General features: G+C 40.8%; 1 protein-coding gene across 2 annotated transcripts; it reads left to right on the plus strand.

Annotated features, from left to right (window-relative positions):
• The first annotated feature begins 2,632 nt into the window (after positions 1-2,632).
• IRAK1BP1 (interleukin 1 receptor associated kinase 1 binding protein 1) lies at positions 2,633-15,367 on the plus strand. Of its 2 annotated transcripts, XM_004610114.3 has the most exons (4): positions 2,633-2,987; positions 9,917-9,982; positions 13,415-13,545; positions 13,646-15,367. In XM_004610114.3, exons 1-4 carry the CDS (start codon positions 2,670-2,672, stop codon positions 13,914-13,916), a joined length of 786 nt encoding a protein of 261 aa, XP_004610171.2. In that variant the 5' UTR covers positions 2,633-2,669; the 3' UTR covers positions 13,917-15,367. The 2 variants fall into 2 exon arrangements, with proteins under 2 accessions (XP_004610171.2, XP_054991853.1); XM_055135878.1 differs by lacking the exon at positions 9,917-9,982.
• The last annotated feature ends 8,432 nt before the right edge of the window (positions 15,368-23,799 follow it).

The raw sequence follows: 23,799 nt of genomic DNA on the forward strand, positions 1-23,799 counted from the left end.
CTAAGAAACCTTGACTTGCAGATGGCCTCTCATTGTGTCCTTTAATGACCTTTCCTCCGGGTGCTTGCCTCCTTGGAATTCCTTCCTTTTTTTATATAGATACAGTTTTTCTCAGGTTAGAGTTGAACCCCTTGGCTTCATCTAACCTTAATTTCCTCCTTAAAGACACTGTATGTATAGTCATGTAACCAATTGGCTCTACATTACTATTTCACACTTACATGACTTCTGTTTTTATTATATACTAATAAAAATGTATGCGCCTAAGACTCCTATTGCTTTTAAACAAACCGACAAAATAAAAACAAAAAATAACTCTCTAGACTTGGTAAAAGCTATGGTGATCACTGGTGAGAAAGAAAGCATGGCATGGGAGGGAAGTAGGAGGATGTTTTTGGTGGTGGAGTGATACTAGAACTTTGGTGGGGAGTGTTGTATTATAACAGGTATGTGTGAAGCTAAACTCTTGAAATTCCATAATATGGCATATCAATTATAAATTAAATTTAAAAACACAGGCTGGAAAGATAACACAGTGGTAAGGAGCATGCTTACCACCCTGGTTCTATTCCAGGACTCCCACATGGTGCCTGGAGTACCACAGAAGTGATCCCCAAAATAAGCACAGCTGGGTGTGGCTCAAAATCCAAATTGATCAAATCAAGACCCAAAAAGTTAAAACCTGTTGCTTTTTGCTTATGATTTTCACTCATTCAATAATTCAAGGATTATATTGTTCCACACTTTTCACTAAATAGAATTTCCACATTTTTCATTAGGAAAGTAGAATTTCCACACAAATCAAGAAATATTATTTTGGGTGTTCTTAACTGTAAAAATTATAGAGGAGGGTGCTGGCACAATAGCACAGCGGGTAGGGCGTTTGCCTTGCAGGAAGCCCACCGGCTTCGAATCCCAGCATCCCATATGGTCCCCTGGCACCATCAGAAGTAATTTGTGAGTGCATGAGCCAACAATATCCCCTGTGCATCGCTGGGTGTGACACAAAGAGAAAAAAAAATTATAGAGGAAATGTTTTTAAAGTTAGTTTGCAAGTTACTGTCACATAATACCAAAATAAATATATTCTATTTTGAATTATCTTAGCGACCAAATAAAGGAGAGGGCCCCATCTTGTTTAATTATCTTGCTAATCACAACATTAAGTAAATTTGTTATATTCCTGTATGTTCCTGTTAAGGCAGGCTGTACGGGAGAGGGAGGGAAACTGGGTACATTGGTGGAGGCAAGGTCACACTGGTGGTGGTATCGGTGTTGGAACACCGTATGTCTGAAACAAATGTATTACGAACAACTTTATAAATCAGGGTGTTTTAAAAAAAATTAAAATTTTTTAAAATCTTGCTAATCAAAAAAAAATATGCCAAAGGATAGAACAATGACAGCTGTTTTTTTGTTTTTGTTTTGTTTTGTTTTGTTTTTAGGGGTTTGGAGTACACCTGGCGATGCTCAGGAGTTACTCTGCTCAGGAATTACTCCTAGGGAGCTCCGGGGACCAAGTGGGGTGCCAGGGGTGTAACCCAGGTCGGTTTCTTTCAAGGCAATCGCCCTACGGGCTGCATTAGTGCTCCAGCCCCACCAGCTGCTTTTCTGGTTCCTCTTAAAATTGAACAATCCTTTCAAGACCAGGGGAGGGGGTGGAAATCCAGTTTTTTCCTTCCCATGAAACCATTTTCCATGAAATCACTATTTAGTGCTGAGTAGTAAGAAGAAAAACTACCTAAAGGAATTCGGAGGAAGAGAAGAGACTGGATCTGGTGCCGTGTTCTAAGTTACGGTTTCAGTCAGGTCCAAGCTTTGACAGGGCTTGAGTCTCTCCTAGCCAGGCTGAAGGGAGGGAAGACGAACCTTTCCTCCCATTGCTGCAAGTGCTCCTTCAGTTTCTCTGCCTACCACCGAGCAATCGTGCTCCGTGCAACGGGCACCTCATCAACACCCGGCATAGATTCGGAACCATGACAATGGTCAATAAGGATCAGAATTGCCCAAGACGAAACTGGAAAAAAACTGTGCATTCGAACCGAAATCCCTCGCGAGCCATGACCCTCTGAGGCTCCTCTCGCCTCCTTCTCATCATCATCATACCTCCTCCTCCTCATTATAAACTGAGGTAGAACGGGCAAGGTCATAAAAGACAAAACCTGGAGGCAAATGCAAACCAGGTCGCGCAGACTGGAAGGTGCTGCAGGCGGAGGCAGCAGGTGCTCGCTACAGTGAGTTCTGTTCTCCTTTGTTGGGTCAACGGGGTGGGCCACCCCCGCTCTGCACTCAGGAATGACTCCTGGTGGTGCCCAAGGAACCAAGTGGGACGCCAGGAATCGAACCCAGATCGGCCGCTTGCGAAGCAAAAGCCCTACGGGCTGTAGCATGACTCCGACCACTAACACGGTTGGTTCTTTTTTTTTTTTTTTTTTTTTCAAACTTGGTGTTAACAGCAACAGTCCCTGACCACACACCAGATCGACACCCGCAGCACCGGGGTATCTCGCCTCACAAAGAGAACCACGCGCCCCCTCGCGCCCAGCCGCGCCCGCGGGCCGCAGAACCCGTCCCGACAGTCTTTGCGCCACGCTCCGGCGCGCATGCGCGGCTTGACCCCTGCGGCCGCCGTCCGCTCCGGTTGCTATGGAAACCCAGCCGCCATCATTATGTCTCAGCCACAGGCCTCTCCATCGCGGGTGTTCGTGGAACTAGTTCCCTGGGCTGACCGGGCACGGGAGAACAGTCTGGTTTCGGGCGCAGACGCGCTGCCCGGCGTCCGCCGCCGCCACCTGCCGTCAGCCCCGGCGCAGACTGCGACCCGCGAGGTGCACGTCAGCGGCACCGCCGAGGTTTCTGCGAGTCCCGACCGGGCGCAGGTGGCGGTGAGGGTGAGCAGCACCAAGGAGGCGGCGGCCGAGGCCAAGAAAAGCGTTTGCCGCCGCTTGGACTACATCACGCAGAGTCTCCAGCAGCAGGGGCTGCAGGTACGAGCTCGGCGGGGAGACGAGCGTCCATCCCGTCGGCAGAAGGGGTGGGGGGGAGGGGGGCGCGTCCCGCACCGGCGGCCGAGGCAGGGCCTGGAGCCGGTGCGGCACCTGTGTCGCAGCTCTATTATGAAGTCTGACACGGTGACTTTATTTTTTTTTTAATGGGAGGGGGGAGTAATCCTCCCCTCCCCCATGTGATCACAAGGGCTGGCCAGGGGGATTCGTATAATTTCTCAAATGCACATTGAATAGGCTTTCGTTCGGCGACATTCGCTGCAGCAGTTTCCCTTCATCTTGCAAGAATGAATGGAAGCGGGACTTGCCCAAGAGCGCGCTGAATGCTACGGGTGTTTGTTTCCCCAGGGGGCCACCACCTGCTTCGGCGCAGCCTCGTAGAGCCTCCCCCCTCCCCGTTCTCGAGGCTGCTTCACGCACCCGGCCTCAACTTTTCCCCGTTCAATTTTGATAATAACAGTGATGATGATGATGATGATGATGATGATGGTGATGGTGATGGTGATGGTGATGGTGATGGTGATGATGATGATGATGATTTAGTCTGGAGAGGTAGAATTATGGTACAGTGAGTTGGGCACTTGCTGTGCGCGCCACTGACTTGGGACTTGGTCCCGGGCACCTCACATGGTCAAGATTGGTCCGCCAGGAGTAGTAACTGAGGGTAGAGCCAGAGGTTAAACCTGAGCCTTTCTGGGTGTGGGCCTAAAACAAGCAAGCAAACAAATAAATAAATAAATAAATCGGGTATATTGTTAGATTATATACGAAGTACCTCTCCTTACTTAAGAAGTCCCAGAACCATCACCAAATCTTACTTTATGTCTATTTCTAAGGAGTTTTTTAAAACACTAATTCTCACAACAGTCCTAGTTGGGCAGTGTTTCAGTATTCCTGTTTGCACATTTGAAGAGATTAAGAAATGTCCTAAATGTGGTTTGAATAATGGCCATATTTCTGAAGCCAAATTTTAGGCTTTCCTCTCACTTCTCATCAGGCCAGGCGCCAGCCAGATGATTAGAATGAAAGTTAGAATGTTAGAGGCTAAAGGGAGAGCCTTTTTCCAGTGCAATACTGAACACAAAAGTGCAGAAATTCTTGCTTTTAGACTAGTCTTAGAAATGACAACCACTCACCAAAGCATTTTAGCTAGAAAAAATATTTGTCTTGCATTTATAAACTGTTATGCTATAGGTTAATTGGAAAACATGATTCTAAGTGACTGACAGCTCTAAGAATTCAAATATTTATTACAATGTGAATTGAATATAATATGTTGAAAATATGCCCTAAAATGATTGGTGCTGGATCCTCTTTGAATAATATGATTAATTCATGGAAATAATATAATTAATTTCTGGAAAAATATATCTGTAATTCCTGATATGTGAAACAGTCATAGTAACTATGTTAAAATTGTGTTTAAGGCAAAACGTAGGAAGGTCAGAAATATTAATGGAGGAAGGCAAGCAGTCTTGCATATAATGTGTTTATACCCAATACTGCAAAAATAGTTTTATATTTTTTAATATGTGTGCCCCCCAAAATCATTGTATTACTTTTCAGAATGAATTACAAATATTTTTTCATATTACTCATTTTGAACTTTGGAAGTTTAGGTTTTATTTAAAAAGACTGCTTCTTTGGTTGTATTTTGTTTGTTTGGGGGCCACATCCATCTGTACTCAGGGCTTACTCCTGGTTTTGCACTCAGGAATCACTCCTGGTGGGTTGGGGGGGGACCATATGGGATATCAGGAATCAAACCCAGATTAACAGTGTGCAGACAAGCACCCTACCTGCTAGAATATCACTCCACTCCACTATACTGTCATTATCACCTATCCTTTTAAAGAATGCCTTATATTCATAATTTCTTTGCCTTTGAGTAATAGATGGAACCTAGTCTTTATCATCATTTTCAGTTATCTCTCTCCCCTAGTTAACTAGTTTACTTATAACATTATTGTTAATGAATACAGGGGGAAAAAATGAATGAAGCACTAAATGAATAAACTCAGCTGAGGTGTATTAAAGATCATCTATAGGTTTATGAGCATGTGTTTTCATGGGGAAAGTATTTTAAAGTTCAAAGCACTATTCATTAGTCATCAGACATTTATTAAACATTTCCCATCACTTTTAATTTTTAAATGGGACTTAATATAAAATGTAGTTAAGGGGTTTATATGCATATAAATACATGAAAAATGCCCATTTTTTGGTTATCAAGGAAATACAAATTAAACTCCAGTGAGATAATAATATTTGTATACTACAGTAGCTAAAACCTAGTATTTCTTCACAGTGGCTAGGGTGTTTGCTTTGCACACAGCCAACCTGGGTTCAATTCCTTCGCCCCTCTCGGAGAGCCAGACAAGCTACCGAGAGTATCTTGCCCGCACAGCAGAGCCTGGCAAGCTACCTGTGGCATATTCGATATGCCAAAAACAGTAACACAAGTCTCACAATGGGGACGTTATTGGTGCCCGCTCAAGCAAATCAATGAGCAATGGGATGACAGTGACAGTGATTTTAATTTTTTATTTTTATTAAATCACCGTGAGACAGAGCATTACAAAATTACTCATGATTCAGTTTCAGTCATACAATGTTCCAACACCCATCCCTTCACCAGTGTAATTTTCTATCACTAGTGTTCCCAGTTTCCCTCCCACCCCTTCAAGCCACGCCCCCCAGTCTGCCTCTATGGCAGGCACCTTTCTTCTCTCTCTCTCTCTCTCTCTCTCTCTCTCTCTCTCTCTCTCTCTCTCTCTCTTTCTCCCTCTATCTCTCTCTCTCTCTCTCATTTTAGGCATTATGGTTTTCGATACAGATGCTCAAAGGTTATCATGTATATCCCTTTGCCTGCTTTCAACACTCAGTTCTTGTCCAGAGTGATCATTTTCAACTAATTTTGTCATAATGGATTCTCCTGTATCTTAACTACCCTCCATTTCTCACATCATTCACCAGTCCTCCTGACCTGTTTTCCCTGGCCTTGGATATTAGTTTCATGCGGGTTTTTTTTTTTTATCCCACAAATAAATGCAGTCATTCTCTGTCTATTTCCTTCTGTCTCATTTCACTCAGCATGATACTCTGTCTATCCATTTATACCAAATTTTTTAAAATCCAATATTTTTTTTCTTTTTTCTTTTTTCTTTTTGGGTCACACCCAGCGATGCTCAGGGGTTACTCCTGGCTTTGCACTCAGGAATTACTCCTGGCGGTGCTTGGGGGACCATATGGGATGCCGGGGATCGAACCCGGGTTGGCCGCGTGCAAGGGAAACGCTCTACCTGCTGTGCTATCGCTCCGGCCCCCAAAAAATCCAATATTTCTGATAATAGAAAATGCAGTTGGGAATCCAGAGCAATAGATCATTGCAGTAAGGTTGAAAAATAGTGTAGTCATTTTGGAAAAGTTGTACAGTTTCTTTTCTATTTTAAGTGAAAAAACAGTATTATAACAGTATGTAAGTTTCATAGTATTATATGAAAGTAATATATAATAAGTATCATTATTAAGAATGTACAGGGTCAGTGTATATGTGCATATATGCCCATAAGACATTAAGTTCACTACTGAAAATTCAGGTCTATCCTTCACCATGGGCCGGAGTGATAGCACAGCGGGTAGGGCTTTGCCTTGCACGCGGCCGACCCGGGTTGGATTCCTCCGCCCCTCTCGGAGAGCCCAGCAAGCTACGGAGAGTATTTCACCTGCACGGCAGAGCCTGGCAAGCTACCTGTGGCGTATTCGATATGCCAGAAACAGTAATAAGTCTCACAATGGAGACATTACTGGTGCCCTCTCAAGCAAATCGATAAGCAGTGGGATGACAGTGACAGTGGTGATAGTGATCCTTCACCATGTAGTTGTTACATTCTTTTCCAACATATCCACTGTTTCCCCTTCCTCCTTTTCTTCTGATAACCACTAATTGCCCTTGTATTCTAAAAGTTTGTTTTTGTTTCATTTGTTTTCTCTATATTCCACATGAGGATAAAATCATATGTTTGTCTTTTGACTTATTTCACTACCCTCAGGGTTCATCATATTATAAATGACATGGCTTCCTTTTTAAAACACTATAATATTTAAGTGTGTATATGTTTATATGTATGTATATATACATATGTATATGTATATTTGTTCTTCTTGGTCCTAAATCCTAATCTCTTATGTGAAATTATGCATTATTGGGGTAAACATTTTACAGTATATTTGTGTATCAAATGTTATAGTCCTTAAACACACACAGTGTTACATGTCAGTTTTATATCGCTAACATTTGGAAAATCAATCAAACAAATTTTTTTTTTTTGTTTTTGGTCTAAATTGGCAGTGCTGGGGGGAAACTTACAGAATGGTGCTCAAGGGGGGACCATATGGCACCTGTGCAAACTTTGATCTCCCACATGCACTACAGAACTTTGCACTGTCTCCCCCCAATCCCAGACAAAACATGTTTAAAATGACCAGTCCCAGGAGGAGATACTTCTTGAAGAAAAGGCTACTTCTAAGATTACACTGTGAAGCTGCAATATGAACCTTTGGCAACTTGCACCATAAAGTAATAAGCAAATGCTAAAAAATTAAGGACAGGTATATATCAAAGGTATACAGTGTCAGTCTGATTGAAACCTCACTAGTCAAAGCTAAAACAATAAAAGTGACAAAATAAGAGTATAGAGTGCATATGGGCTGAACTCAGTAACTTAACTTCTATGAATAAAACACTAAAAGGGGAAAATAATAACGTTACAGTGAAAAAAAGTGACAGACATGACCAAATAATCAAGGCTCATACTCTCTAAGTGATTCTATAGAGAGATCAAGTACCCCTTGATATATAACATTCTTTCCTAAAAGTCTATAACTCTGTATCTAAGCATGAGGGGAAAGTAACCCAAATCAAGGAACATTTTACAAAATGTTCAATAAAAAATTTCAAGGTCATAAAAACAAAAGAAAATGGAGACCTTACCAGAGAAGATTAATGAGAAATGATAAATTAATGCAGATTGGCATTGAATCCTGAAATAGTTAAAGAATAGTAATGGAAAATAATGGGGAAACCTAAATTTACTTTTAAGTTCAAGGTAATATAACAGTTCTTTAAAAAATTTAACAGCATATGTAACATAATTCATTTATTAAAAATTGCATATAGACTTATGCTTATATAATTAGCTTCTAGCTTAAAATGTAGATATATATATTAATAATATTAGGAAATAACATGATTAAATCATTATTGGTAGCCAGAGAATTAGCTCAAAACAGGCTGAGCACATCCTTGCATGCAGGAGGCTCCAGTTTAATCACTATCACTGAATAATCCCTCCTACACTATCAATCCCTGAACACTGTTCTAAGAGTAGCCCTTGTGCCTACTCAGCAAACAAAAAAAAAAAAAAGGAAAAGGAATGGGGATATACTAATCATTATATATAAAGTAGAGATTTTGAAAGATACATCATTATCATCACCCCATTGATCATCGGATTTCTTGAGCGGTCTCAGTAACATCTCCATTCATCCTAGCCCTGAGATTTTAGAAGCCTCTCCTTACTCGTTCTTCCCAAAGATGCCGCATTGGAGACTCTTTCAGGGTCAGGGGAATGAGAACCAGCATTGTTACTGGTTTTGGCATATGAATACGCCACAGGGAGTTTTCTAGGCTCTCCCATGTGGGCAGGAAACTCTCGGTAGCTTGCTGGTTCTCCCACAGGGAGAAATAGGCTATAAGAGAGTCTCTGGCCTTAGTGCCTGGCTGTCTTCCCCCAGCCCCTCGGAGGGGATGGGCTCCAGCTTCCCTCCCCATTCCGAGCAGAGCTCCCGTGGCCGAAGACCTCCGGAGCCTTAGCCACAGCCATGCTCAAGGCCCCTCTCCACACGTTCGGACGAGCCTCACGCGTGAAGGTACCGACAGAGGGACCCAGGTGTGTGGGACCTGGGGCTGAGACCTCCAAGCCTGCTCGGATCAGAACTGGGCCTCTTCTGCCCAGATTTCCCATATTCCAGTAGCTAGGCAGTCACATCCAGGGACTGGCCCCTGGCGGCCTGTAATCCCATCAAGGGCCAACATCCAGAGACTTTTGAAAGATATAAAAGTGATAAAATGAGTATTTTACTAAGTGTAAAGTTTTTTGAGACAAATTTTAACATTTTAATCAGAATTATCTGTTTTGTACTCACGTAGAGAATTTAAAAAGCATTGATAATACTTTTCTGAATACAAACTGACTCAGCTTCATTGTTTCAGAAGATGTATCATAAATATATCAAAAGCATGAAGTATGTAAAAGTTTAGATAATATATCCAAAACTATATCATCTTGTTATATAACAATATAATGTATGTAATTTTGAAATAATATTAATTTTACCATATAATCTGCATTTGCTAGGATATAGTATACATTTGCTGAGTGTGCGTTCTGCCATTAAACACTTTACATACAACTTATTAAATCTTCAGAACAATTTAGTGTGGTATCATGGTCTGGCCTAAGTTTATAAATAGGGAAATTAAGTCTGAAAAAATTGAGTTGCGTGCAACTAAAAGTTGCATGTATTTTTAAAACTCAAATTCTCAGAACATTTAAAGGGCTAAAGAATACCTTCTGTATATACTACCTTAAGTTCATACTTTGTTGAAAAAGCTAATTTAAAAGTTGCTACAAATGGAATGGCAGTTATTATATTTTCAGAAAATATTTTAGGATTCTGAATTTTTTGTTACATTTAGGAACTTTTAAAGTATCAAGAAACCAGTGTTCTTTCTGCATACTTAATAGCACTCTGATTTTAATAAGCTCAGGTTTCTACTTTATGTCTTAGAGTGATTTCATTTAGTAGCTAAACATTTTCTAATCATAGTCTTGAATATTCTCTTTCAGGCAGAAAATGTAACTGTGACTAAAGATTTCAGAAGAGTGGAAAATGCATATCACATGGAAGCAGAAGTAGGTTTCTTATCTTAGCAAATAATCAGAAATAGTATGATTTCATGTAGACTGTTTACATTTATTTTTATATGTGAATTGAAATGTATGGGGAAATGCTTTTATAATGTCTGTAAAAGCTTATTTTTCTCGAAATCCTTTTTGGTGTTATAAATCTCACTGGGCTCTTATGAAAAATTTGGTAAGATTAAGGTAAATGCTTTTAGAAATGTAACAAAAAATACAATAACCATTTCTTAGTTACCACTTGGATAGAAATTTTGTTATATTATCATCTAATCAACAGGAAACACTATAGGAAATGTCAGATAAAAAGAAAATAGTCTTAACAACTTTCAACTTTTTAGTTTCATAAGAAAATTTTATTGTACTAAATTATGGTTTATGCTTTGTTTTGTTAGGTTTATAGGTATATAAACATATAAACATATAGGTTTATATATGTAAAACTAAAGGTTTATAGGTATAGGTTTATATAGGTTTATAGGCAGAGAAACACATATATATATATATATATTAGGTATATCGCTGGAGTGATAGCACAGTGGGTAGGGCGTTTGCCTTGCACACGGCCAACCCAGGTTTGAGTCTTCTGCCCCTCTTGGAGAGCCCAGCAAGCTCCTGAGAGTATCCCACCTACACGGCAGAGCCTGGCAAGCTACCCATGGCGTATTCGATATGCCAAAAACAGTAACAAGTCTTACAATGGAGACGTTACTGGTGCCCACTCAAGCAAATCGATCATCAATGGGATGACAGTGACAGTGATAGGTTTATAGTAAAGTAAAAATTAACCTTTGCACAAATTAGAAAGAATAATTTTTTGGGCCAATGATACTTAGTTCCTGTAATTTCCTATTTAAAGATTTTTATGATTAGCATTTTATAAAATCAGAGTATGTTGTAATTAGTACTAGATTAATGAACTGCTGGTTATGATCCTGAGCATTTTGTGGTCTTTACTTAGTCCATCCTCTTTACCTCAGGAAACAACCAGGTATAAGGTTAGAATAGACTCTTGTTCATCTAATCAAGAATGTAGAGGTGGAAAATCCGTCCAATCAATCCCCAGCCTCCCATAAGGCCCCCCAAGCACTACTGGGAGTGATCTGTGTGCATAGAGATAAGAATAAACCCAGAGCACTACTGGGTGTGGTCCCAAAACAAAAAAATAAACAGATATTCAGTATTCTTGTATTCAAATCTCTTAAGAGAGTACCAAATTAATTTTTGTAGAGAGCTCACTAGTAGCCAGAAGTTATAGCTTATCTCATGAACAATCAGACCAGAACTGTGGGATTATGAGGTACAAAAAATGCAAACCTCTGCATAAAGAACATTGTATGACTTTATACTATAGATATGTATTAGACAATTCCTACTGTTTGTGATGCAACACTATCCTTGTGGATAGTTTGAAATGTTAAAGAATGCTAGATGGTAAACATCATCATCATCATCATCATCATCATCATCATCATCATCATCATCCCATTGATCGTCGTATTTCTCCAGTGGTCTCAGTAACCTCTCCATTCATTCTATCCCTGAGATTAAGCCTCTCTCTACTCAGCCTTCCCAATGATGCCGCATTGAAGGCTCTTTCAGGGTCAGGGGAATGAGACCCAGCTTGTTACTGGTTTTGGCATATGAATACACCATGGGAAGCTTACGAGGCTCTCCCATGTGGGCAGGAAACTCTCAGTAGCTTGCCAGTTTCTTCCAGAGGGAGAAGTAGGTTATAAGATATCGCTTCTGGAAGCTTGCTTTTAAGTCTCTGGATGTTGATGGGATTACACACACCTGGGTTCCTCTGCTGGTACCTTCATGCGTAAGGCCTGTCCAAACGTGTGGAGAGGGGCTTTGAGCATGGCTGTGGCTAAGGCTATGGAGGTCTTCGGCCGCGGGAGCTCTGCTCGGAGTGGGGAGGGAAGCTGGAGCCCATCCCCTCCAAGGGGCCCTGGGGAAGACAGACAGGCGTGCGGGCAAGAGACTCTCTTGGTAAACATAATAACTGAAATTTCATCATATTTAGTTAAAGTATCAAACTGTTCTATTAAGGCCTGAAAGAAAGTCTCTCTCCCCAGATGTTTTATGTTGGAGCCCTAATTCCCAGTGTGATATTTTGAGGCAGATCCTGTAGGAAGTTAGTAGTTTTTTTTCTTTTTTTTTTTAAAAAAAATTTCCAAACATTCTCTAATTATGTTTTACACTAGGGAACTTCTTTAGAGACAACTAGCTATGTATTTGGAATTAAATATATCTTGGAGAGGGGAAAGAAATTTACACTCATTATAAATTCATTGCATATAATATCAGGTACCATTGGTTGTTATGCAGTGGCTTGCTGAAAAGTTTTTTTTTTTTCTGAAGTTTATCTTTTATTGTATATATATATACATATTTTTTAATGAATCATTATGAGGTACAGACTTAACAAACTTTTGTGCTTACATTTCAGTCATACAATGATCTAGTACCCATCCCTTCACCAGTACCCATTCTCCCCCACCAATGATCCCAGTATCCCTCTCACCATCCCCACCCACCCCACCTCTGTGGCAGGGCATTCCCTTTTGCTCTTTCTCTCCTTTTGGGTGTTTTGGTTTGCAATAGAAGTATTGAGTGCTGAAAGTAGACTATAGACCGAATGATGGTTATTAGGTTTTTGATTCAATCACGAGATTAGGACCCTTATGACAAGATGGATACCCTTAGAAAAATTGAACAAGATAACGCTCTCTTGTGTGTCTGTCTGTTCTCTCTTTCTTTCTCTCTCTGTCTCTCTGTCTGTCTCTCTCGTTCTCTTGCTCTTGCAAGAACGTGGCTGTTTAAGACCCTGTTAAGTATGTTCTTTTTGCCATGAAGTGATCAGTGATCATTCTGGAAGCCAGAGTATTGCTATCAGAAAGTTCCTTGTACTTCTAGGTGTGTTTAAAATTTGGTGGTGGTGATGGGGCTGGAGTGATAGCACAGCGGGTAGGGCGTTTGCCTTGCACGAGGCCGACCCAGGTTCAATTCCCAGCATCCCATATGGTCCCCTGAGCACAGCCAGGGGTAATTCCTGAGTACAGAGCCAGGAGTGACCCCTGAGCATCGATGGATGTGACCCAAAAAGAAAAAAAATTTTGTGGTGTTGAGGTGCAGTAAATGTATATAAAAAAATAAATATTAATACATGGTAGAAATGTTACCTAAACTACAATAAAATAAATAAATTGGATTTTTAAGTACTTATTAGTATTATATAATTCCATAATATATTAGCAAAATATTAAATGTGGAAAAGATTGTTAAAGTGTCAAGTAGTATCAAATATAAAGTATCAAGCTATTTATATATTCTATAAAATGACACTTTTTTACATCTATAGAAACTTTGAAATGATGTATTATACATGAAAATAATTTTTGAATGCCATTTTATTTGCAGGTGTGTATTATATTTACTGAATTTGGAAAAATGCAAAATATTTGCAACTTTCTTGTTGAGAAGCTAGATAGCTCTGTTATCATCAGTGAACCCCAGTTCTATCACACTCCAGGTTCTGTTGAGAGTCTTCGGTAAGTTAAACACATTGTTAAATTACCAGTAAATTAAAATCTGTAAAGTGCTACTGCTCATTAACTATTGTAATAATAACCTTTGCATTTAATTCCTAAGACGGCGAGCCTGTCTTGCTGCTGTTGAGAATGCATGGCGCAAAGCTCAAGAAGTCTGTACCCTTGTTGGTCAAACCCTAGGAAAACCTTTGTTAATCAAAGAAGAGGAAGTGAAAGAATGGGAAGGCCAAATAGAAGATCACCCATCATCCAGACTCTCAAGTTCATTAACTGTACAACAAAAAATCAAAAGTGCAACTATACATGCTGCATCAAAAGTATTTATAACTTTTGAAGTAAAGGGAAAGGAGAAGAAAAAAAAGCAACTCTGAAATTCTAAACAAAATGTAATGTTTGTCTTTTTTCTATTTTTATACTTTTTGTAATGTTTTTGTTATAAAGTGTAGTGTATATATATATACACATATGTATGTGTGTATACATATGTACACATATAAGGTGTATATAAAGTGTTCTTTCCCCAAAATTTGTCAACCCTTGAATATCATCCAACAGAATACTTATATTTTACTGGCTATTTTAAAAATCTTACTCTGGGAAATATTCTTTGGAAATAAAACGTGTTATATTTGTCTACATATCTTGTTTACTGACAGTAATTATAATTCATTTAATATGTGTAAAAACAATTTTTATATTTCTACTATAAAAATATTAACACAGTTTTGTAGCATGACTTTTAATATTAATAGAAAGATAATCAGCTATATATAGCTTTTGACAATAAAGGTAATCAGGACCAGAGAAATAGTAATGCGAGTAAGGCTCTTGCCTTGCATATGATGACTGACATGGTATCCTTTGTAGGCCCCTGAGCACAGCCAGAACTGATCCTAGAGCACTAAGCCAAAAGTAATCCTGATGGAAGCCAGAAAAAAATTGAAAAGGTAATGAGGTACACTAGGTACACTTGGAAATGAGACACAAAAACCAGAAGGAAAAAGGAAAAAAAAGAAAAGGTAATAAGGTATACATTGGAAATTATTTTGATGCCAAATGTAAGAAAAAATATCTATGAACTGGATATACATATATGTATGTATGTATAGTATGTATATCCGGACTCTGGCCAGCCTGTTTTCACGCGGGGTGCCCCAAAGGGGGGCAGGTGACAACCCTCCCCATCCCAAGGGAACCAGTTCCCGTAGCCGACCGACCTCCACTACCCAACCACCACCACACTCCAGGCTGCTTTCTGGACCATGCGGCCGCGAAGGGGCCGTACAACACATTATAAGACACTTCCTACCATTTTCCATAATTACCACACCATATTTTAACCCTGAAAAAGCTTCCAGTCGTTGGGAAAGACAAGTAAGGAGAGGCTACTAAAATCTCTTTGCTGGGAAGAATAGAGATGTTACTGGTGCCCGCTCGAGTAAATCGATGAACAATGGGATAACAGTGATACAGTGATCACTGTATGAACTGGATCAATGCTCTGGATCTATGAACCAGACTGTTCAGTAAGACTCCTGTCCCAGTACCATTCAACACAATATGATACAAACTACAAATGTAGCTTTAAATATCCTATTAAACATATAACAAAAGCACTGTCACTGTCACTGTGATCTGTTGCTCATCGATTTGCTCGAGCGGGCACCAGTAATGACTCCATTGTGAGACTTGTTGTTACTGTTTTTGGCATATCGAATACGCCATAGGTAGCTTGCCAGGCTATTACCCAGAATATCTACAGAATGTCATTTCAGCCTATAATCAATATTTCAGAAATGACTATGACTTTACCATTTTTGTACCATTTCAGCACCGCACGTGAGTGTGTGTATATATATATGTGTGTGTATTGCAGGGCATCTCAGTTCAGATTCTGAGTTTTAATCAGTATTTATTTAATCTATATTTACATTTCCTAAAATTTACATTGGCAAAAAGTAGCTTCAATCACACACCCAGATTGTTCCAAGCATGCATAAAGAGACTAGTGACTGAATCGTCAGTTGTGTTTTTTTAAAGAATTTCAAATACATTTCTTCAGTGCACTAGACACATTTCAAGTACTTGAAGGACCATCACCAGCAAAAGACCATCAGGGTTATACTGCTCCTTAAGGTTATTTGTAACAGCTATTGATATTCATATTTATCTATAAGTGACCTTAAGTTTGTATGGCATAGGTTTTCTATTCCCTGTCATACAGCTGGGTTCTCCGTTCATATGTCTTAAAGATACTCACATATTTATGTTTTATAACATATTCCTTATGTGGATTCTTTCATCACACATGTTCTTAAGTGGCACTGAAGCAGTTTTACCCATCTTTTTTGTAGTGTCCTTAGCAGGAGGGAGTTTGGAAGCTATGATGAAAACTTTCAAACCCACACTTAACCCTAGAATGTAAACTACTTGAAAATAGAGCCTTTTTTTCTCTTGTTCACAGCTGTCTTTTCAGGACCAGCAGTGTCAGGGCCAACATAAGGCTTTCCAAGATATGCAGGCCAAATGTAATCAGCTGAATAAACTTGGTGAAGCACTTTTACCCTTTATAAGCCATTCTTTCCTCACCAATAAGCTGAGACTAGAAATAACTCCTTGAAGTATAACTAAAAGGACTATAGTTGATAAATAAAAAACAAGGGACTAAAGCCAAGCACATAGCAGTAACTCAGTAAAGGGCCGCTATTTTATCAGCTGTATTCTTTGATCCTTGTCAGTCCATTAAAACTGGCTTTCTCATGAGATCCCAATTTCAACAACCAAACTTAAAATGTGCCTGTCAAGAAGGCACGTTGGGGCAGGGTTGGGGAAGGTGGGACACACACTGGTGGAAGAAAGTTCTGGTTTGGGTTCCAAACATTGTGTGCCTGAAACTTAACTATAAAAACTTTGTAAATCAGAGGCTGGAGTGATAGTACAGTGGGTAGGGTGTTTGCCTTGAAAGCAGCTGACCCAGGTTCAATTCCCAGCATATGGTCCTCCAAGCACTGCCAAGAGTAATTTCTGAGTCCAGAGCCAGGAGTAACTCCTGAGCATCGCCTGGTGTGACCAAAAAAGCCAAAACAAACAAACAAACAAACAATCTTTGTAAATCACAATGCCTTTAATAAATTTTTATTTGAAAAAAATTAGAAATAGGCTTTCCCACTCTTCATAAGATAAATGTTTAAATAAAGCTATCAAAAATTAGCCTAAACATACTGATTTTTTAAATTTCTAAAAAGTATTCAGGTCTGAAGAGAGAGTGTGGCCCCAAATAGTCTCCCCTCCCCCCATAAAAGTAGGTATTCAGTCATATCCTAGTGTTCATATATCCAGACAGGTAGAAAAATATGACTGGCCAAAGGGAACATAATGAGAAAATCGATCCACACAGTTGGGGTGGGGGAGGGGCGAGGTTTGAAAGGGAGGAATGTTGGGGGTCCTTGGGAAAGGGAGAAAGGTTCACTGGTCAGGATGTGGTGTTGGAACTATGTGCAAGAGAAGTCTTTATTAATAGCATTGTAAACCATAGAATCTCAAAACATTTTTAAAAATAAAAATTCCAAAAAAAAGAAAAACAACTGAAATGTGCATCAAGAAAAATAAATATTCTCAAAAATATTGTTAGATGTATTCTTTTCTTTACTGAAAAATTCTGATTCTAATTGAAAAGATTTGGCAAAGTTTTTTTTTTTTCTTTTTGGGTCACACCCGGAAATGTTCAGAGGTTCCTCCTGGCTCTGCACTCAGGAATTACCGTTGGGGGTGGGGGTAGGGGCAGCATATGGAGTGCCAGGGATCAGTTGGAACCCTGGGTCAGCCTCATGCAAGGCAAACACCCAACCTGCTGTACAGTTGCTTCAGCCCCACAAACAAGTATTTTTTTTAACAACATAAAAATACTTTAAAACAATTTTTTTTAGATAGCAAGCACTTGGAATTTGCAAGAATTTTAAAATATCTTGATTTTATTTTTTCTTTTTGGGTCATACCTGACAATGCACAGGGGTTATTCCTGGCTCTGCACTTAGGAATTATTCCTGGTGGTGCTCAGGGGACCATATGGGATGCTGGGAATCAAACCCAAGTCGACTGAGTACAAGGCAAATGCCCTACTACCTGCTGTGCTATCACTCCAGCCTCTATCTTGATTTTTTTTAAAATATAGTAAATAACCCATCCTACAATTTTTTTGTAAGAAAAGAAGTTATTCAAAAACGGAGGAGTGAGCCATAGACATAATTTAGTGTGTAAGGAATTTACTTTGCACACAGCCAACCTAGGTTCCACCCCCACCACCATATAATGGTTCCCTGAGCCCCATGGGGACTGATCCCTGAGTGCAGAGTCGGGAGTAAGCCTTGAGCACCACAGGTGTGGTCTCCCTCACCCTCCCAAAAGGTGTGTACTTGAACCAGGGAGATGGCTCCAGTGCTAGAGTACAAGTCAAGCATGTTGCAAGACCGTGAGATCAGTTCCTTGTAGCCCAAGTGTAGCTTTCATGATCCCCAAAGTAGTGTTCCCTGATGGCCCCAGCACTGTTGGGCCCATACTATTTTTTGGTGTTTCTCGTACACAAATATTAACAGCAGTACTAGTGAACTAAAACTAAGGTTAGTTTTCACACAAAATAAAATGTCTAGTTGTCAATTAAAAGGTACTAGCCTATTTTTTTTCTTTTTGGGTCACACCCAGCGATGTACAGGGGCTACTCCTGACTCATGTGCTTAGGAATTACTCCTGGTGGTGCTCGGAAAACCACACGGGATGCTGGGGATCGAACCCAGGTCAGCTGCATGCAAGGGAAACGCCCTACCTGCTGTGCTATTGCTCCAGCCCCGGTTAAAATTAGCCTAATTTTAATTTATTTTTTTTTGCTTTAGGGGGCTCACCTAGCAGTTCTCAGGGATTATTCCTGGTTATATGCTCAGGGGTCAACCCTGACAGTGTTCCAGGGATCACATGGTGTGCCAGGATTGGTATCGGTTTTGCCCACAAGGCAAGCACCCTTTCCCCTGTACTCTCTCTCCAATCCCCATGCTAGTAATCTAGTTTTATTGGTGATTATGCCTAGCAGTGCTGGGACCAATTGTCAGATCCACTCCCAGTGATGCTCCCTCCAGGCTGATGCTGGTGCTCTGGTCCGTGCTGTATCAAGCGCAGTGGTGCTAATCTGAAGATCCTCAAACAGATGAATCATCACTAAATTTAAATACCATGTGACACCATCTGTGTATTTCAAAAAAAATATGTTGTTGCCTATCCTCTGCTCCTTAATTTCTACAATTTTGAGGGGGAAAAGGTAAAAACTAGGGAAATACTTTGTTTCAGTATGTCATATACATTTGTTTACATTGACCTTATGGAGTGATAGCACAGCGGCAGGGCATTTGCCTTGCACAAGGCCAACCCCGTTTCGAGCAAATCAATGAGCAACGGGATGACAATACAATGACAGTGACCATATTACATCACCTTATGTATCACTATTTCACTGTCATCGTGTTGGTCATCGATTTGCTCCTGCGGGCACCAGTAACGTCTCCATTGTGAGACTTGTCGTTACTGTTTGGCATATCGAATACGCCACGGGTAATTTGCCAGGCTCTGCAGTTTGGGCAAGATACTCTTGGTAGCTTGCCAGGCTCTCCAAGAGGGGTGCAGGAATCGAACCCGGGTCGGCCGCTTGCAAGGCAAACGCCCTACCCACTGTGCTATCACTCCAGCCCACTACTGCCAAGAATGATCCCTGACACAGGGATCGCCCCTGAGCACTGCTGTGAGTGGCCCTTAATCAAAACGGAACAAAATATAGGACAACATATTGCCTAGATAAAGTTGTTCTTCAAATTCTGGTAGAAACTACTATGAAATGGCATCTAATAAATTCGGTTATAACTTAATAAAGAGATGTTTAAATTGAATTTGTTTCCACTAGCTTTATTTTACTTTCAGAGCCTATTTTAGGATATTATCTTTGGACTTCATAGCAATAATAAATTTATAGCTCAGACAGAAAGTATATTTAATCTTATTGAATTAGTCATATTTATTGTAATTCCACTTTTAACAGAATTAGTGTAACAAATCGAGTAAATTTATTTTAGCTCAAGAAAGCAAATAGCATCAAAAGAAAAAATTTTTAGCTTATGCTAAAGTTATTCTAAAAAGGTCAGCGTGATATATGCTATATTTGAATAGGAGTGAAGTGTAATTAATTCAAAGTCTATTTATTGAATGTCAACAAAATTAAGCAAAAAATATATTTGGAGGTTTTTTTTTTTTCGGGGGAGTGTCACACCTGCCTGTTCTTGGGGCTTAACAGAAGGCTTTATGTTCAATGATCATTCTCAGTGGTGCTCAGGAGACCCAATGGGGGTGCCAGGAATTGAATGGGGCTAGTGCATGCAAGACAAACACCTTAACCCCTATATTATCTCTCGACAGTCTCCGAAATTATTACTAAAATATCAGTGTTTTACTGATTTAATTTATGCAGAGTAGGCATACATTTATCTTCATTATACTTATTCATAAAATGATTAAGATTCAATGGTACCGGGGCTTGAGCAGTAGTACAGCGGGTAGGGTGTTTGCCTTGCACATGACCGACCCGGGTTCGATTCCTAGCATCCCATATGGTCCCCTGAGCACCGCCAGGAGTAATTTCCTGAGTGCAAAGCTAGGAGTCAGCCCTGAGCATCACCGGGTGTGACCCAAAAAGAAAAAAAAAAAAATTCAATGGTACAGATTGAGGTAGTATGCAAACTGACCAATATGATCAAGGTAGTTGAAATCTCTAGACTTATAGCCAGATCCAGATAGATGGCTCAAAGGCCTTGTAGGTCCTAAGATCAATTGGTGATATCACATGGTTTAGTTATGTTTCTATGTTGTCCCAAGAATTCACAAAACTATAAATTTAATGAGATAAAATCCGGATCAGATTGGATATTGAGCATCTGAAATAGAATCAGTTAGTGCTAGTGATTTCTTTTCCCCAGAGTCTAAACACCAGCAAAAAGCTGAAAGTAAGATTTTATGTATGCTAGAATAAATAAATGTCAGGTATATATGGAAGATTGAGTAGTATTATTTCCTGAATAATAGTTTATTATCTAAAAAGGAAAATTATAGATAAAGGAGAGTAGAAAAGAAAGTAGAAAAACAAAAAGGTCACTTATCCATTGCCCTTCAGAATAAAAAATAAATACATTTTAGAAACTACATTGTCACTAGGATGACAATAATTCTCCAACATTTTGGGGTCTCCTTTTGCCCATCACTGCTCAACTTCTTAACACTATATTTAAGAAAATTTCCACTTCTTATAGCTAATCACAACTTTGAGGTGTTCAACTTTTGTTGAAGTATTATACTAAACTGAAAGGGCAGACTTATAATTTATTCATCCATACTCCACTATCTTCCAAGGGCAGAGAGTAATGAGGAGATACTGGGTTTCTCCCTACATAAAAGCGTGATCAATCATCCAGAACATATTGAAAGTTCATGCCATCCACAGCGTGAAACAATATGGAGCACACAAAAGTACTAACGAGATTTTAGCTAAGGAATCAACACAGAATGACTGAGTAAACTGCCAGTAAGAAGTATTAATTTAGTGGTAATATTTTTTCAGAAAAAATAATCCATGTCCAGTAGAGTCAGGAGTTACTGTGTGAAGAACTATATATAAGCAGATGAGAGGCAGGTGAAAGGAGGAATGGGATCCTGGAAGATGGCTGGAAGCCTTAAGCTGCTTGCCTGATAAACACATTGTCCCATGTTCAAAACTACACCCATCCCCGTCACATTCCCAAGCTTGCTGATCACCAACAGCCCCTCCCTTCGAGGGGGACCCAGCTCAGTCCCCACAGGAGATACTAAGAGGATCCTAATGGAAAAACAAAACATGTCAAAGAATGGCCTGTGACAATGAGAGGGCAGAGCAACTACAAGAGAGAAATGGCGGAGAACAAAAAACCAAACAAAATCAAATTTCACCTCACAGATGAAAAGCAAGCCCTTCCTCTCCCCTAAATCCTAAAACAAGTCAACTAATTGCACCTATCCCCACCTTCTTCCTCTCCCAAACCCCCAAAAACGTTCCCAGCAGGGTGTTCCTCGATCCTGGTCCCTGTGAGGAATCCAGGTGCGCAGGTCTCTCACCTGACCACACTCCCCAGGCAGAGAGGTGAGTGAGCACACAGCCACACCCCTGCCTGCAGCCTCATCCCCGCCTTCACCCTCCCCTGCAGCCTCATCTCTGCCTGCAGCCTGACCCCTACCACCTCATCTCTACCTGCAATGTCACCGCTGCAGCCACATCCCTGCAGCCTCATCCTTGTCTGCTGCCCACCCCTACTGCCGTACCCTGCCCACGGTGGAAACTGGAGGAGCAGCACACGGGAGATCTCATCCTAGGAAAGTGTACTGGGCTGGAGGAGGTGGGTGGCGGGACAGAACATCCCGGGGGACATTGACTAGAAGATTCAGGACCCTGAGATTAAACCTATGGAAGCCAAGGCCACTGCCAGAGCTCCCTGCCCTGCACCTCGGGAGCGACCGGGAGGGTAGAGGCAAGACTCACTTTCTCCATCCTCCCAGGTCCAGCAGCCCCACCGTCCCGGGTGTTGGTTGCCTTGGAAACGTGGCCGCGCGCCCCTTGCTGGGCATGCATTCAGCGAAGGCACCCTGGCAGTGGCAGCGGGTGAGAACACTTCTTGCCTTGTGGCGTTCAGTATTTTGTCCAACTGGGCAGTGAAGTTCCTCCCTGGGCCACGGCACCTTCTTCCTGTGCCCATAAGCATCAGGGGCACGGTCCAAGATCGCCCCAGGCCCTAACTCTCTGCCTTTCTCTCTTACTGTTTAGTTAGAGAGACTAAGAGAGACTACTCCCGACACCAGGCCAGCCCCAGTCCCCAAGCCACACCAGGAGAGAGAGGAGCTGGGCCACACTCTTCCTAGCGCGAGCCCTTCCTGGGTCCGGATGCCTGGCAGCGGGAAGGTCCAACTATTTTGCGGGATGAAACTCCACAGGTTCCTTCCTCCGCCCCGCGCTCCAGAAGCAAATTCAACCCTCCAAGATTTCTTGCCGCTTCCCTGGGATGTCAGGCTTACTGATCTCCCTGTGAAATCTCAAGTTTGAATCACAATCTTCAAGGGACAGCCATCCCCACCCTGGCGTTTTTTCTTCCACCAGAGGAAAGAGCACTGTTCTTCCTACCTGATTTCCAGCGTTAACTCATCTAGTCCTCCAGTCACTGAAATAAGCGGGTAATCCTCGGTTGTCTTACACTATTAACCTATTATCCCTAGCATGAGTGTGCCGTGCAAATACCTACTATGTCTAAATCACTGTGCCAGGCCCACAGATGCAATGGAAGGTCTTCCTCACAAACTAGAGTCTTGCACAAATACATTCACTGGAGACCATTTGGTTTGTTTAAATGGGAATGGCTGCACCTGGACATGTGAGATGACCCAAATTTCCTAAACTCTTTCAGCCACTGCTACAGGTACCGGGACATAGAAGGGTTTGAATCTCTACCCCATGCTGAAGGGCAGGCCACTTGGGAATAATGGACTCCTTAAACAAACAACAAACAAACAAACAAAAGCTTTAGAGAGAGAGGCAGAAATATAAATGAGTTGATAGTTATGCACATTAGGGCCATGCTTGAAAACTCTTCCCAGGCTTTTAAAATCACAGTTCACTTTTTTGATACAACTTCCTACAAGTTTATATTTTTCCTACAAAACATTGGTGTTCAGGTTTATTTTCACTTCTGAACACATTCAGAGTATCTGTAGTATCAGAGTATAGAGCAGACCAGGACAAAGGTAGTTTCTGCTAATAAAAAGGAAAAAGAAACAAATTCACTTTGCATCATCTCTGTTGTATAGCCTGAAAAAGGAATTGTTTGAATTACTGTAGTTATCTTGACATCATTTTAGAACATCTGGAATATTCTTCTAGGCAGTTATGCCACGCCATCAAGTTGAAGACTTTAAGTAAAAGAGTAATAGTCAGAATTGTTACCACGCATGCATGCACGCAGACACGCGCTCATGCGCACATGCACATACGCACACACACATACAAACAAACCCATACCCCCCCAGGGAATGGGTTGTAATGGGACAAAAGCAAACATAAGAGATAATGTTCATGAAAAGATTGTTGGTAAGAACAAAGGCTGGAAGCAACCGTCATGTTTACTGGAAACCGTATGCTTAGACATGTTA

This window comes from Sorex araneus, chromosome 4, assembly GCF_027595985.1.
Source record: "Sorex araneus isolate mSorAra2 chromosome 4, mSorAra2.pri, whole genome shotgun sequence".
Classification (NCBI taxonomy): Eukaryota; Metazoa; Chordata; class Mammalia; order Eulipotyphla; family Soricidae; genus Sorex; species Sorex araneus.